This window comes from Rhinolophus sinicus, chromosome 3 (genome assembly GCF_057876585.1).
Source record: "Rhinolophus sinicus isolate RSI-liver-muscle chromosome 3, RSI-T2T, whole genome shotgun sequence".
Taxonomy (NCBI): Eukaryota; Metazoa; Chordata; class Mammalia; order Chiroptera; family Rhinolophidae; genus Rhinolophus; species Rhinolophus sinicus.
Window position 1 is genome coordinate 109143971 of NC_142503.1, and position 14933 is coordinate 109158903.

Here is a 14933-nt window from a genome sequence, read left to right on the forward strand (position 1 = left end):
ATCCAACATTCTCTATTACCTATATACTTAGGGGGAAAAAACGTCCAAGTCTTTTTTCTCATGTTACTGTATTTCCTTTCCTGCAATGCCTTTCACTGACTATATAACAAGGACATAACTATATAACCTCTTTTCTTGCTGTATTTTCTGCCAAAGATTCTCTTTTACTCCAGTTCTGCATATCCAAATTATAATACTGAGTATTTGTATAGATATTTATTGTTTACATATTGCCTTCATGCATAAAAATTCACGTAGTCATCACAATGACAGTTTATGTGGATATTGTTATAAACTCTTTGAGGTTCATTTTTTATAGGATTTAGCACAAACAAGTGTTCCTCCACTGAATAGTTCCTCTTTTTGATTTCCTGTAACAATTTATCTTCATCTACATGGTATTTTCTCATATGGTCCAGTAGATTATAAAATACTTAAGAGTTAAATCTGTTTTTAATTTTTCCCTGTATCTCACTATATTTGTGTCTATAACAGCATTTTATTTTAAGCAGATATTCAATGATCATTTGTTAAAAGAACAAATACATTCCTGTTTCAGGATGAATTAATTGCATATATCAGGTTCTCCCTGACTTCAAACCTGGGTACTATTGCTAGTTAATGACTATATTGATTATAATTCCTTTCAAGGTAAGATCTCTGACTGCACATTAAGTAGAAATGTTTAAAAAGAGTTGTCACAGGAAGATTAAAACTAGATACAGGAAAAAGTTTACAAATATTTCATTTAAGGAAAAGTTTTTGAACAGTCATATATAAATATATAGCACAAAGAGTGTTTGCTAACAGATCACTTAAATACAATATAATAAATACCATTAATTCTATTGCAAATGAGAGTTTTATAGAAGAGATGGTGTTTGAACGGGGGGGGGAGTGAAGGTGGCTGAAAGATGAGTAGAGATCCCTTAAGTGAAGGTGAGGAAAGTCAGGCCTATCATTGAAATGAAGGTCCTATTGAGGTAATAACTGAACAAAAGCTCAGTGTGTCTGGAGTATGCTGTTTAAAAGTTACAGAAGCCAGAAGTCTTCTTCGAAGATAGACAATTTAGAACTGAATGCTTCTTTTAAAAGCTTGGCTCTTTTCGTCATAGTTACCAATCTCTCTTCCTCAGCAAGCATTTACTTGTAGTCAAACACTAGATTGGACTTTTTGGTTTTAAAATATTTGCAGCATAACTCTGTATACCGACGATTTCCAATGGCTGTGTAGTATTGGATTTTTTGATGAATATTCAGTATGGTAGAAGGTGAGACTTGTTTAGAATAATGACAGGTTAGTAAATGTTACACAATGATTTATCTATGTTATCAAGAGTAATTTTTTTTTATGTTATTGACAGTTAACATGCATTTTCCCTTATTAATTGATTTATTTGACCCTGCTATTATCTTCAGGACCTAAACACTTATAAGAAAAATGTCTTACCAAGCAAAGCCATTCATTATAGACTCGGGCTTTTATTAAACTAGCCAGGCATTATTCAATAAGAGATGAAAATAGGCCAACATGTTTTTAAAAAGGTTATGTTTTGTTTTAGATTTTGCTATGGAAAGTTAACTTTTTCCCCACTAGTTAGACAGACTAATTATACAGACTAGTGATTTTACCTAATAGCTTCTTCTTAATTGCCATAATATTTTTTAATTTTTACCATTTATTTTCAAGGTATACTTTACATATGCTAAAACTCAGCTTTTGTGTGTGTGGACTTCTTTGAGAAGTATGACTAATTCAAACAGTCATGTAACCATCACCACAAAGTTCCATCACCCCTAAAACTTCCCTGTGCTGCAGTTTCCCTGTAGTTTAAACTCCTAGAACACTAGCCCCAAACAAACTTGTTTACTGTTACTATAATTTGTCTATATTTCAATTAGTTATAATATACTGTTTATTGTACATATTTTATTAAAACATGCCTTCTTAGTAATTATATTGTTAAAGTTGGAGAGAAAGTGAAAATTAAGCAGTTGGGGAAAAAATGAAATTAACATTAAGGACTTCTGTTATGATTCTAAGTTATTTCTTAAACTGAAGAAAATGCTGCCAAGTCTTCTTATATGTTATTTATTGTTTTACGAATTTTTAGCAATATTTCTTCCCCAAAAGATTATTCTTTATAATAAAGTTTTACAATACTTGAATATTTGTTGGCATGGTTATAAATTATAGTTTGTGTGAAACATCCTAATAGAAAAAATGATTATAGGAATATATAGGAGTATATATTATAATTTTAATATGACATTAAATGTGATATGAGACTTTATATGTTGGCAACATATCAAACTAATCTTAAATGCTCTTTTGCGTTTTACCAACTTACAAGTCCTTAAGTGAATTTATCCTAAATATCCACTTCAAAAATATCTAACAGAGCAATTCTTTGAAGTTTTGTCATAGTCTGGTTCTTCATTAGACTCAAAAACCTTATTTGTTAAATTTTAAAGAGGAAGACCTTCTATTTATTGTTTTAAAAAATCTTTTGATAGAGATTTTTAATTGAAAAGGAAGATGGCTAGTTATCAAGAGAACCATATTCTACAAGCTGCGGTACACACCAGCAGTGCTCCCCTGTCCTTCTCCTACCCTGCTCACTTCCTCAGGAAGGCTTCCTCAGAACAAACCTGAGATTTAGCCCATAATTGGACTGTGTTAATTGAAAACAATATTTTAAATCAGATTGAAATGAGTTCTGGGGTCTCTTGAGTATCTAAGCAATGGAGATGGGATTTTCTACTATAAAGAGGTTTCAAATTGTTTTGAAAAGTATATTTGGTCTGATGGAGTTCATGCAGTCTGTAAAATTGTTAAAATTTAGTAATTTTGAAAAAATATTTTTTTAGACTTTTTGGCTTTATATTAGAGATTATGAGTACAAGATAGTATATATATATATATATATATATATATATATGAAATAGATATTCATAACATGATGATATAAATGTATGTATAAATATGATTATATTATTTTAGTGTGCATGAAAACCTCACTATAGCTTGGAAACAACTTAAAACTAAAAAGAAGATTTACCATAATTATGCACTCTAAAATATCAGTTTAAAATTAGAACTAATAAACAAATTCAGTAAAGTGGTATATTATAAAATCAACATGCAAAAAACAGTGGCTTTTCTATACCCTAGAAATGAACTATCTGAAAAGGAAATTTTTAAAATCCCATTCATAATAGCGGCAAAAAGAATAAAATACTCAGTAATAAACTTATCCAAAGAAATGAAAGACTTACTGTACACTGAAAATTATAACATATTATTGAAGGAAATTAAAGATAAATCAATGGAAAGACATACCGTGTTCATGGTAAGAATTAAAATATTTTTTAAATGTCCATACTACGTAATGTGATCTATAGATTCAATGCAATTCGTATCAAAATATCAATGGGATTCTTTATAGTAATAGGAAAACAATCCTAAAATTAATGTGGAACCACAAGAGATCCCAAATAACCAATGGAATCTTGAGCAAGAAGAACAAAACTGGAGGCAGCATGCTTCCTGATTTCAACATATGTTATAAAGCTATAGTAATCAAAGGAGTGTGGTACTGGCATACAAACTGATATTTAGATCAATGGAACAGAAAATAGATCCCAAAAACAAATCTGTGAATTTACTGTTAACTGATTTTCAATGAGCATGCCAAGAACACACAATGGAGAAAGGATAATCTCTGCAGTTAACCATTGTACGCTGTTGACGGGAACGCAAATTGTTACAACTAATACAGAAAACAGTGTGGAGGCTCCTCAAAAAAATTAAAACTAGAACTACCATATGATCCAACACTCTTACTTCTGGTTATAAATCCAAAGGAAATCAAATCTCAATCTTGAAGAGGTATCTGCAATGCCAAGTTCATTGCAGCAGTGTTCACAAAAGCCAACGTATTAAAACAATCTGAATGTCCATTGATAGATGAATGGATGAAGAAAATGCAGTATATACATAGAAGGGAATATTAGTCAGCTTTAGAAAAAGAAAGTTATCCTGCCATTTGAAACAACATGGTGAACATAGTTCATTATGCCTAGTGAAATAGGCCAGACACAAAAGGACAAATATTGCATGATCTCACTTACATGTGGAAGCTAAAATAGTCAAACTCAGACAAGCATAGTACCAACCTGGCACCATACATAGTTATTATAGTATTATTGACTATATATCCTATGCTGTACTTTACATCCCCATAACTATTTTGTAACTACCAATTTGTACTTCTTAATCCCTTCACCATTTTCATCCATCCCACTAACCACCACCCATTTTACAACCATCGGTTTGTTTTCTGTATCTGTGAGTTTGTTTCTGTTTTTTTTGTTCATTTATTTTGTTCTTTAGATTCCACTTATAAGTGAAATCATATGGTATTTGTCTTTCTCAGTGTGACTTATTTCACTTAGTATGATGCCCTCTAGGTCATCCATGTTGTCACCAATGGTGAGATTTCATTCTTTTTTATGGCAAATATAATGAATATATAACCTCTCCTTAATCCAATCATCCATCAGTGGACATTTAGGTGGCTTCCATATCTTGGATATTATAAATAATGCTGCGATGAACATAAGGGTGCATCTATTTTTTTTGAATTAGTGTTTTGGATTTCTTCAGATAAATACCCAGAAGTGGGATTGCTGGGTCGTATGATAGTTCTATTTTTAATCTTTTGAGGAACCGCCAACTGTTTTCCATAGTGGCTGAACCAATTTGCAATCCCACCAACAGTTCACAAGGGTTACTAAGTGTGATTATAATTTGCATTTCTCTAAAGATTAGTGACACTGAGCATCTTTTCGTATATCTGTTTGCATCTGTATGTCCTCTTTGGAGAAATGTGTATTCAGGTTCTCTGCTCATTTTTCAATTGGATTGTTTGTTTGTTTTTGGTGTTGAGTTGTATGACATCTTTAACAATTTTGGATGTTAACTCCTTATAGTATGTATTGTTGGCAAATATGTTCTCCCAGTCAGTAGGTTGTTTTTCCATTTTGTTGTTAGTTTCCTTTGACATGCAAACACTTTTTATTTTGATGTAATCCCATTTTTTTTTTTAAGTCAGGGGGTTCACTTCATAAATTATATAAATATCTAACTACATCTAACCACTATGCTATACAACTGAAATTAATATAAATAACGTTAAATGTCAACTGTAATTGAAAAAATGTATTAAATAATATAAAATGAAATAAATAAAATAGTCAAAGTCAGAATCATAGAGTAGAATGGTTGTTGCCAGGAAGAGGGAGTTGGGAATGGGAAGGTGTTAATGAAAGGGTATGCACTTTCAGTTATGTAAGACCGTATTTCCCTGAAAATCAGACCTAGCTGGTATATCAGCTCTAATGCATCTTTTGGAGCAAAAATTAATATAAGACCCGGTCTTACAAGACTGGGTAATATAATATAATATAATATAATATAATATAATATAATATAATATAATATAATACAATATAATAATATAATATAATGCCGGGTGTTAGATAATATAATATAATGTAATATAATATAATATAAGACCGGGTCTTATATTAATTTTTGCTCCAAAAGATGCATTAGAGTGGATCGTCCGGCTAGGTCTTATTTTCAGGGAAACATGGGATGAGTCATTCCTGGAAATCTGATGTACACTTTAGTCACTATACTTAACAATGCTACATTGTATAATTGAAACTTGCCAATAGGGTAGATCTTAAGCATTCTCACCATAAGGAAAAACAAAGGAAAAGAAAAAAAAATGGTAACTGTGATACTGTGATATGTGGAGTGATGGATATGTTAATCCACTTGATTGTGGTGATCATTTAAAAATGTAGATGCATATGAAAACATCAAGTTGTACATATTAAACATCTTTCTTAAACATTTTTCTGTCAATTACACCTCAGTAAAGCTGAAAAAAGTGAAAACTAAATAAATAAAGAGGGTATGTGGGCGGGGTGGCCAAATGGCTCAGTTGGTTAGAGCACGAGCTCTGAACAACAGGGTTGCTGGGTCGAGTCCCACAAAGGCCAGTGAGCAGCGCCCTCCACAACTAGATTGAAGACAACAAGCTGCCACTGAGCTGCCCGAGGGACAGCCAGATGGCTCAGTTGGTTAGAGAGCAAGTCCTTAACAACAAGGTTGCCGGTTCAATTCCCGCATGGGATGCTGGGCTGTGCGCCCTGCAACTAAAGATTGAAAGTGGCAACTGGACTTGGAAACGGGCTGTGCCCTCCACAACTAGATTGAAGTACAATGACTTGGAGCTGATGGGCCCTGGAGAAACATGCTGTTCCCCAGTATTCCCCAATTAAAAAATAAAAATAAAAAAGAGAGAGTAGGTCGGCAAAAGGACCATTGCACAGAGGGCTATTGGGTATTAGGCCGCTTATCCCTGAGTTTTGAGTCTGTCTTCACCATTCTGGAAAGAATTCAGGGGAATAAAGCACAGTTTTGGAGATCACTTAATGCAGAATATTTCAAATATATTTATTTATTTCCATGTAATCCCTGAAACTCTGACAAAATCATGTTGTCATGGAAATCTAGTGAAAAATTCAGAAATAACTCAATTTTCAGTTCCATATCTTTGTGAAAATCCTGAATTTTATTGCTTTCCTATTTTATGAGCTCTTTTAACATTTAAATATTCTATTCACTGAATAAGTTTCTATAGATGAGTGCATTTCCATCTCCTATCAAGATATTCCTCATTTCAATAAACAATTTTAGAAATAGACTTTTTGCATTTATCTATAATTACCTCATATAAAATAACAGGATGATCATAAAATTATGATGGTCCTAAAGAGTGTTTTTCGTTTTTTCCATTTAACCTGCTGAAATTTCATAAACTCTCTCTAGTAATATGTTTTTCACTGTAAAGATATATGTCAACAGAAACAATGAACTATTAAGATTACTTATGTTTCTTTGTTCAATGTGAATTATGGTAGTCTTATATCTCCTTCAACTTATTGTAAACAATAATGTCATAAATAAAATAACCCAAATTATGAAATAAATTAGGCATATCTAAAATTGTAGACATATCTTGTTTTCATTACTGTATTGTAGCTTAATTTTACTATGAGAGACTTAAGGATTCCAAAAATTTGTTTTTGAAGGCTTTTCTTATTTTTAAACAAGACTAAATTAAATTGCACAAAAGATGTTTAAATGGTGTCATAAAAATTCATTATACATAATTTAAAGTAACACCTAAAAAGTAAGGTTTGGCTGATCTCAATCTTTCTCTGACATTTTGTTTGTGCACATGATATGTAATTAAGCAACTGAAAACACTTAAAATCAAACATTTGCCTCATCATGACTCCAAAGTATCAACTAAAGGAATCTTATATTGTACCCAAAAGATATCTATGCATAAATATAATTACTTTGCTGTCACCAATATTAGATCTTCAACGGATAACATCAAGAGGACATATCTTGTTTAGTTCCAATTTTGTAGCATAAATATTGTATGTGGAATCGTGTTTATACCAAAATGTTCTCATTTAGAAACCTTGAAATGCTTATATTCCCTGTAACTGTGTTACTCAGAATAAACAATACAAATAAACAGAGTCACAGTGATTCTTTCATCTGAAAACAAAAACAAAACAAGAAACTTATTCCTTAAACTTAAAGGGAAGGCCTTCTGTTTTACTTTATTTGTAAATGCCAATGTTTTCCTTCCTTCCTTCCTTCCTTCCTTCCTTCCTTCCTTCCTTCCTTCCTTCCTTCCTTCCTTCCTTCCTTCCTTCCCCTTTTTTTTTTTATTGGGATAAAAACAGTTAACATTAGATCTACCTTCTCAGCAAATTTTTAAGTATACAGTACAGTATTGTTAGCTACAGACACAATGCTGTATGGCAGATCTTTAGAACTGACTCATCTTGTGTATGTGAAAGTTGCCCTTTAACCTTTGACCAACATCTCTCCCATTTCAATCCCGCCCCCAGCCTGACAACCTCCATTCTGCTCTCTGCTTCTATGTATTTGACTTTTATTGGATTCCACATGTAAGTGATATCATACACTTTCTTCTTTCTGTGTCTGGTTTTTTCACTTAGTCTAATGTCCTCCAGGTTCATCCACATTGTTGCAAATGGTGGGATAACCTTAATTTTTAAGACTTAATAATATCTCATTGTATATATCTGCCACAATTTCTTATTCATTCATCCATCAAGGGACACTTGAGTTGTTTCCTAATTTTGGCTATTGTGAATAAAGCTGCGATGAACATGGGAGTATTTATCTCTTCGAGGTACTGATTTCATTTCCTTTGGGTATATAGTGATAAGACAGATTGTTGGATCATATGTTATAGATTGATGCTAAAGTATTTGTGGTTTAAAAGGTTAAAAACAATTGCAAACACCGCAATTACTTTTGCACCATCCTAATAGTTCTATATTTTTTTTGAGGAATCTTTATACTGTTTTCATAATAGATGTATCAATTTACATTCCCAACAACAGTATATAAGTACCATACTCTTGATAATGGTAGCTTTGTAATATATTTTAAAATGAGTAAGTGATGCCTCCACCTTTGTTCTTCTTGCTCATAATTGTGTTCGCCTTTTGGGGTCTTTTGTGATTTCACATGCATTTAAGGAATGTTTTTGTATTTCTATATAAAATATATATGTCATAAATAAATGACTGTTTTCATAAGGATTGCATTGAATCTACAGATAACTTTGGGTAGTATGGACATTTTAACAATATTAATTCTTACAACCCAAGAATATATGATGTCTTTTCATTTTCTTGTGTCTTCCTTGTTTTTCTTTTTTTTTAATCATTGTTTTGTAGTTTTCAATTCATAAGTCTTTTCATCTCTTTGGTTAAGCATTTTATTGTTTTTATGCTATTGTAAATGGAGTAGATTTCTTATTTCCCTTTCAGATAGTTCATTGTTAATGTCTAGAAACACAAAGGTTAATTCAGGGGCGTGATCCCCACTTTAAGGAGTCCACTCGCAAGGATATCTGATAAGTCTAACCCATCGTGGGAGTGAGGGGGGCAAATGGGAGTCTGTTCTTTAGATGTTTATGTCTCTTGAGTCCAGGGATCTGTACTCAGTTTTGACTTTATTATTTACTAGCTGAGCTTAGCTAAAGTTTTCTCCACTGTGAGCCTCATGAATTAGTATTATTGTGATTTCACAGAGGTGTACTGAGTTGGAATGAAACCTAGAAACATTACTACCACCCTTATTTCAGGGACAGCTAAAGAAAGCTCTCTGAATTTGTTGGATCTGAACTTAGCATGTCACAGGCATGTAAAAAATCTCAGTCCTTCCAGTGGGTCCTTATAAAGTCTTTTCGTTACTTCATTTCTAGTGAATTTTAAAGATCTGTCAAAGCTACAGTCAAATAAAGTACTTTTTAAAATAATTTGCCATTAACTGCCCCTAAGTAAACTTCCATTTGTGCAAATGGGCATCTTCAGACATGATGTGAAAAATGATAACCTCAGGGAATATAGCTTTAACATGCTGTCATCTAAATTAATAAAGATCATTTTCTAATTGACATTTTAATTTGGATTGTTCCTATACTGAAAACTGATTGTTAGGAAAATTGTTAAGCCATAATTCAAGAGTGAATTATATTCTTTAATTTCAGCTATCTGAATATTTCAGAGGAAAATGGTTTGGGTTTAACTTATTAAGTAAGAGCCCAATTTATATTACATATCAATATTGTTTTTCTTTTCATTAAAATGAAATAGTTTTATGTTTAGTCATCATCATGTGCACAATTATAGCTCTGGTGTCATTACTGCAATCTTGCATTATAGCTGTATAATGTTTTAAGTTTCTCCTATAAGAATATTGCAATGGTTGTATTAATTAAATTAATATTAATCACTTTAATTAAAATTCGTTAACAGGAGAATTTCATTGTGGATTTGAAGATGGCAACATTTGTTTGTTCACCCAAGATGATACAGATAATTTTGATTGGACAAAGCAAAGTACTGCAACAAGAAATACAAAATATACTCCAAACACAGGACCAAATGCTGATCGTAGTGGCTCCAAAGAAGGTATGAGCATTTAAAATGTGCTCATGACAATCATGCACCAGCCTTGAAATGTCAGAAATCCAATTAATATAAAATGTAAGAGAATACTTAGCCATAGACTTGAATATTAAGGAATAGCATTTTATGTGCAGTATCAATAACTCAGATAGCTTCAGTTTGTAGACATTAGTCTTCTCTTAGAACTATCTGAAATATACAGTTGAGAGACTAGGATTATTTTCTTGAAAGTTTAAATCTAAAATTCTAATTTTGACTCAAGTTGTTATACATTTTAAACAGTTTTATCTTTATCTTTATCTCTATTTATCTTTATTTATAGATCATATATTATTTATATTACACCATGCATGTACAGATTTTATCAATTAGATGCAAATCCTCTTATAAATCTTTACTTGTATGAAAACTCTAAAACTCCTCAATGATTTCAAATTTCATCTTAGCTATTAATGGCATGGTTAATCATTTTATTTTGTCTTTCTTAAGGTTTTTATATGTACATTGAAACATCCCGACCAAGACTGGAAGGTGAAAAGGCTCGACTTCTCAGCCCTGTTTTCAGCATAGCTCCCAAAAACCCTTATGGACCCACAAACACCGCATACTGTTTCAGCTTCTTTTATCACATGTATGGACAACATATAGGTGAGATGGCAAGAATTTCTTTGCTTCTTTAAAGTATATCATAACTAATGTTCACACACAGTATTAAATTAATTTTAGTCAAAGAAAGTTATCATTGACTTTTAAATTACTTACCTATAAATTGCAAAATAAGAGGCTAAGAATGTCCCCCCATCATGTCCTCATTTCCCAAATTTATATGAGAATTTGAAATTTTGTAGCTTTACACACCTTTTATGGAATCCTAATTCAGAGAGACCATTAATGGGTTAAATTTTTTATATCTTCTTGTGGAATTTAATACGAGTATAATTTACACTGCTCCTTTTCAAAGAAATCTGCTTGAATTACTTCTCTGTGTATATTAGTGATCATGGAAAAAAGTATTATCGTATTTGGAAGACAGTACTTTTATCACCATTTACACATTTGGAATGTTGGTGTCATTTTATTCTTGTTTATAAAGTATGCCTAATACATCTAGTGGGATTTAAGAACATCGTCAGCCCTGCAGAGTATACAAAGGTGAACACACTCTCTGCTGTTAGAGATCTTATCTTGCACAGTAATGGAGGCTAAGATGAGTAAAAACACAATTTTGCTAGATAGAATACTGCATAACCTTGAGAAAGAACCTAGCCAAACTGTGCTGGGGGCGGGGGGAATGAAAAAGAACCTAGCGAAATTGTGCTGGGGCATGGCGTAGGGCATTGTACAGGTCTACAACTCTTTATGTTCAATCCTAAAATAAAAAACACTGAACTCAGTTTTTAAAAATTATTTAGCTGTACAAGCTAGCCTGATCTCCACGTGTGAGAATATATGACCTGATCTGATATGAGGCTATTTATATAGTCTTCAATTATTCAAATGCATGTGAACATTTGTACTATTTGCAGCAAAAATGTTACTATGTTTAATTATGGACTCTGTTCCAGATCCTTCCAGGGGATGTCATGTAATATATATGACATGCACTCTTTCTAGTTTCTCAAACAAAATTCTGAATGGGAAGCATATCTAGCTCCACAGAGCTTGCACAAGGATTATAGATCTGTGTCTAGTTAAATAACAAGGCAATGCTTTGGAACAAAGGGACACATTTCCCTACAAAAGAAGGGTACATTTTCAATAGACAGAGATGAGCTCAAGGAAGACTGAGGAAGTAAAATGTGGGAAGTTAGGATGGCATTAAGTTTCTTGATTTAAATTACTAAAACCAATAATAAAAATATATATTTTTATAAACGAATCAAATTGTACATATGATATATGGCAGCTAATATACTACGTGAAACCATCTCTTAATAATTTTATAAAAATGAGCATCACTGTCCATCTTTTCAGTGGAGAAAATTGAATGTTGGAGAGTCTGTATGAATTGCAAGCAACTGAGAGTCCAATTCCTAGCCAGTGCTACTAACCAGTACTCTTCACAGAGCAGCAATAGATGACAAGTCAGGCAGGATAGCTTTTGTGCAGGAAAAAGTCAGGAAACCTGGGCTGGAACTTGGCTGTAGCAGTTAGTCACTTCAGAATTTATAGAAGTCATGTAAAATGTCTGGATCTTGGACTTCTCATCTGTAAAAAAGGAATAATTTCTCTTTCAGAAATTTGTTGTTCAAGTGAAATGGATCACATATATAAAACCTCTGTCAGATGGTAGACACTCATAATCTTACGTAACTTTGAATTTCAAATAGCAGTCGTAAAGTAATACTCAGCAGGACACTATTGCTAACACGTCATGAATTATTTCTCTTCATTTTCACAATAAACATTTCAGCTCATTAAAATCATTATTCTGTTGCATACACAAGAAAACCAAAATACAGAAAATGTTGATTACCATGCCCATCAAAGTTATCATAGCTAGTAAGGAGCAAAGCCATGAAAACAAGCCAGGAAGCTGGACACAGAGCCTGCCTGCTTCCCACTCTGCAGGGAGACTTCTGGGAGTGTCATGAAAGCTTAGTTAATTTCATAGTTGGGGAAAGATATTACAGATTTTGTGCAGACAATATGCGTGACGAGATCTTTGATTTGGGAAAATAAATCTTACAGGAGTGGGTAAAAACACTGTGAAACAGAACATAGACAGGAAAAGCAGTTGGAAAGTAGTAGTCGTAGGTTCACTATGGCCTAAACTATGAAAGAAAAATAAATATTCATACAATTGTCAAGCCGTCTTATTTATTGTGAGATTACTGTCTTATTACAAAAGGAAGATTGGCTCAACTCTAATGTTTCCCTTTAGTTGTTCATATATCTTTTACTCTCTATTTTGAATATAATTCATGGACTTCTCTTCTTCCAATTTACCTTGGAATTGACATATTTTAAGTTGCTTTCTAAATAAATAATTCCAAGATTAATATTTTGAATTACTTTAATGAGTAAAATGTGCATTTACCTTATTTATGAGGCTGGCTTCCTCTCAAAATTTCTGCATATTTATGCTGATTCCCAAGGTAATTTTAATATAACACAATCATTGTTCTTATTGTTTTCTTGTCAATGGATGTCCATTGACTTTTGCTAGTTTTCTTCTGATTGTTTCAAGGAGAAGGCAGTTCTTTGTTTCTTCCATGTTCTCAAACATTTACCACTCTCAACACTGTACCATTTCTCTGCTTCATCAGATGGTTGAAGGTTGCAGGTACCAGGTCACTTGTGTCCCTCTCAGCAGAGCTAAATCATGCTGCTTACTAAAATCTAGGTGAAATATCTGTTCCAGATATTGACTAATCCATTAGGATCAGATGAGCTACCTCATTACGGAAATGCTGTCTGGAGCTGAAAGCTTTCCTCTTTGCAAATATTATTCTAAGACACTCATTCATCTGTAAACCTGGGGGCATTTATTGTCACTGGTTTTACAAATTAATTTATCTGTCCTATTGGTTCTTTTGGAAATTCAGATTCAAAAGACTGTCCTAGATTTCTAATAACCTAATAGCAATGATCAGTTCTTGAGTAACCATAAATAATCCTTGCTGTTTAACTGTGACTAATGGATAGTATACCATTGAGAAGAGTCACATTTTTTTATAATACAAAGAATGAGTGATCAGTTATACATTACTTGGAACAGAGATTCCTCTTTGAAATAATTGAATATGTTGTAGTACTTATTTATTGCCACCTAACAAATTTCCCCCAAATCGTGTGACTGAAAGCAACAAACATTTATTACTCAGAGTTTCTGTGGATCAGGAATATGGGTATGGCTTACCTGGCTGCCTATAGCTCAAGGCGTCTCCTGAGGTTGCAGAAAAGCTGTCAGGTGGGTCTGCAGTTTAAATCAAAGACTTAACTTTGAAGAAGATGCACTTGTAAGCCCATTCACCTAATTTTTGGCAGGTTTCATTTCCTCACAGATGTTGGACTATGGATATTGTTTTCTTGTTGGCTAATGATCAGAGGCCATTCTCAATTCCTCCTCAAGTGGACATTTCTATACAACTATTTCATGGCATGCCCACAGACTTCCTCTAAAGCAAGCAATCCATGAATTAGAGAAAACACATGCCCAAGACTATTTATAATCTAATTTCTGAAGTTACATCCTATAACTGCTGCCCTATTCTGTTTATTATAATTGAGTGATAATTCCATCCGACACTCAGGGGGAGGCAATTACACAAGAGTGTTAATGCTAGGAAGTTGAAATCATTCACAGGCATTTTCGAGGCTGTCTGCCACACTGGTACAATTTATTGTTAGTTTAATGTTCCATCAAAATTGATTGAAGAAAAAATAAATGAAAGCTATAACATGTTATCCTTAAAGTAACTGTTGATTTATATGTATACAATACAGTATCTGACGATGGACAGTAATATAAGATTCTTTCAGCAATCCTATAGCTACTAGTAGGCATTTTGATTTTTGATCAGTCAGTTGAATTTCTAATATTCTTGAACCATTGGGTTCATGAACCTTCTATGAACCCAATGGATATAACCAGTTTATTAAAAATCAGTAAAATATGTACCATGTTTCCCCAAATGTAAGACTACGTCTTAGGTTAAATTTTGCTCCAAAAGACACATTAGGGCTTATGTCCAGGGGATGTCATCCTGAAAAATCATACTAGGGCTTAATGTCTGGTTAAGTCTTATTTTCGGGGAAGCATGGTACTTCATTTATTTCTAGAAAGACAAATGTGAGATATAAGCATCATATCATACCAAGAA

At 32.8% G+C, this 14933-nt stretch overlaps 1 protein-coding gene across 4 annotated transcripts in view; it reads left to right on the forward strand.

Moving 5' to 3' along the window:
* MDGA2 (MAM domain containing glycosylphosphatidylinositol anchor 2) overlaps positions 1-14933 on the forward strand; it is a 797923-nt gene that overhangs the window by 753471 nt on the left and 29519 nt on the right. For all 4 annotated transcript variants that reach the window (XM_074328195.2, XM_088796863.1, XM_074328196.2 and 1 more), the window contains 2 exons: positions 9955-10110; positions 10597-10755. In XM_074328195.2, coding sequence (XP_074184296.2) covers positions 9955-10110; positions 10597-10755 — 315 coding nt within the window. The remainder of the gene's footprint in view (positions 1-9954; positions 10111-10596; positions 10756-14933) is intronic.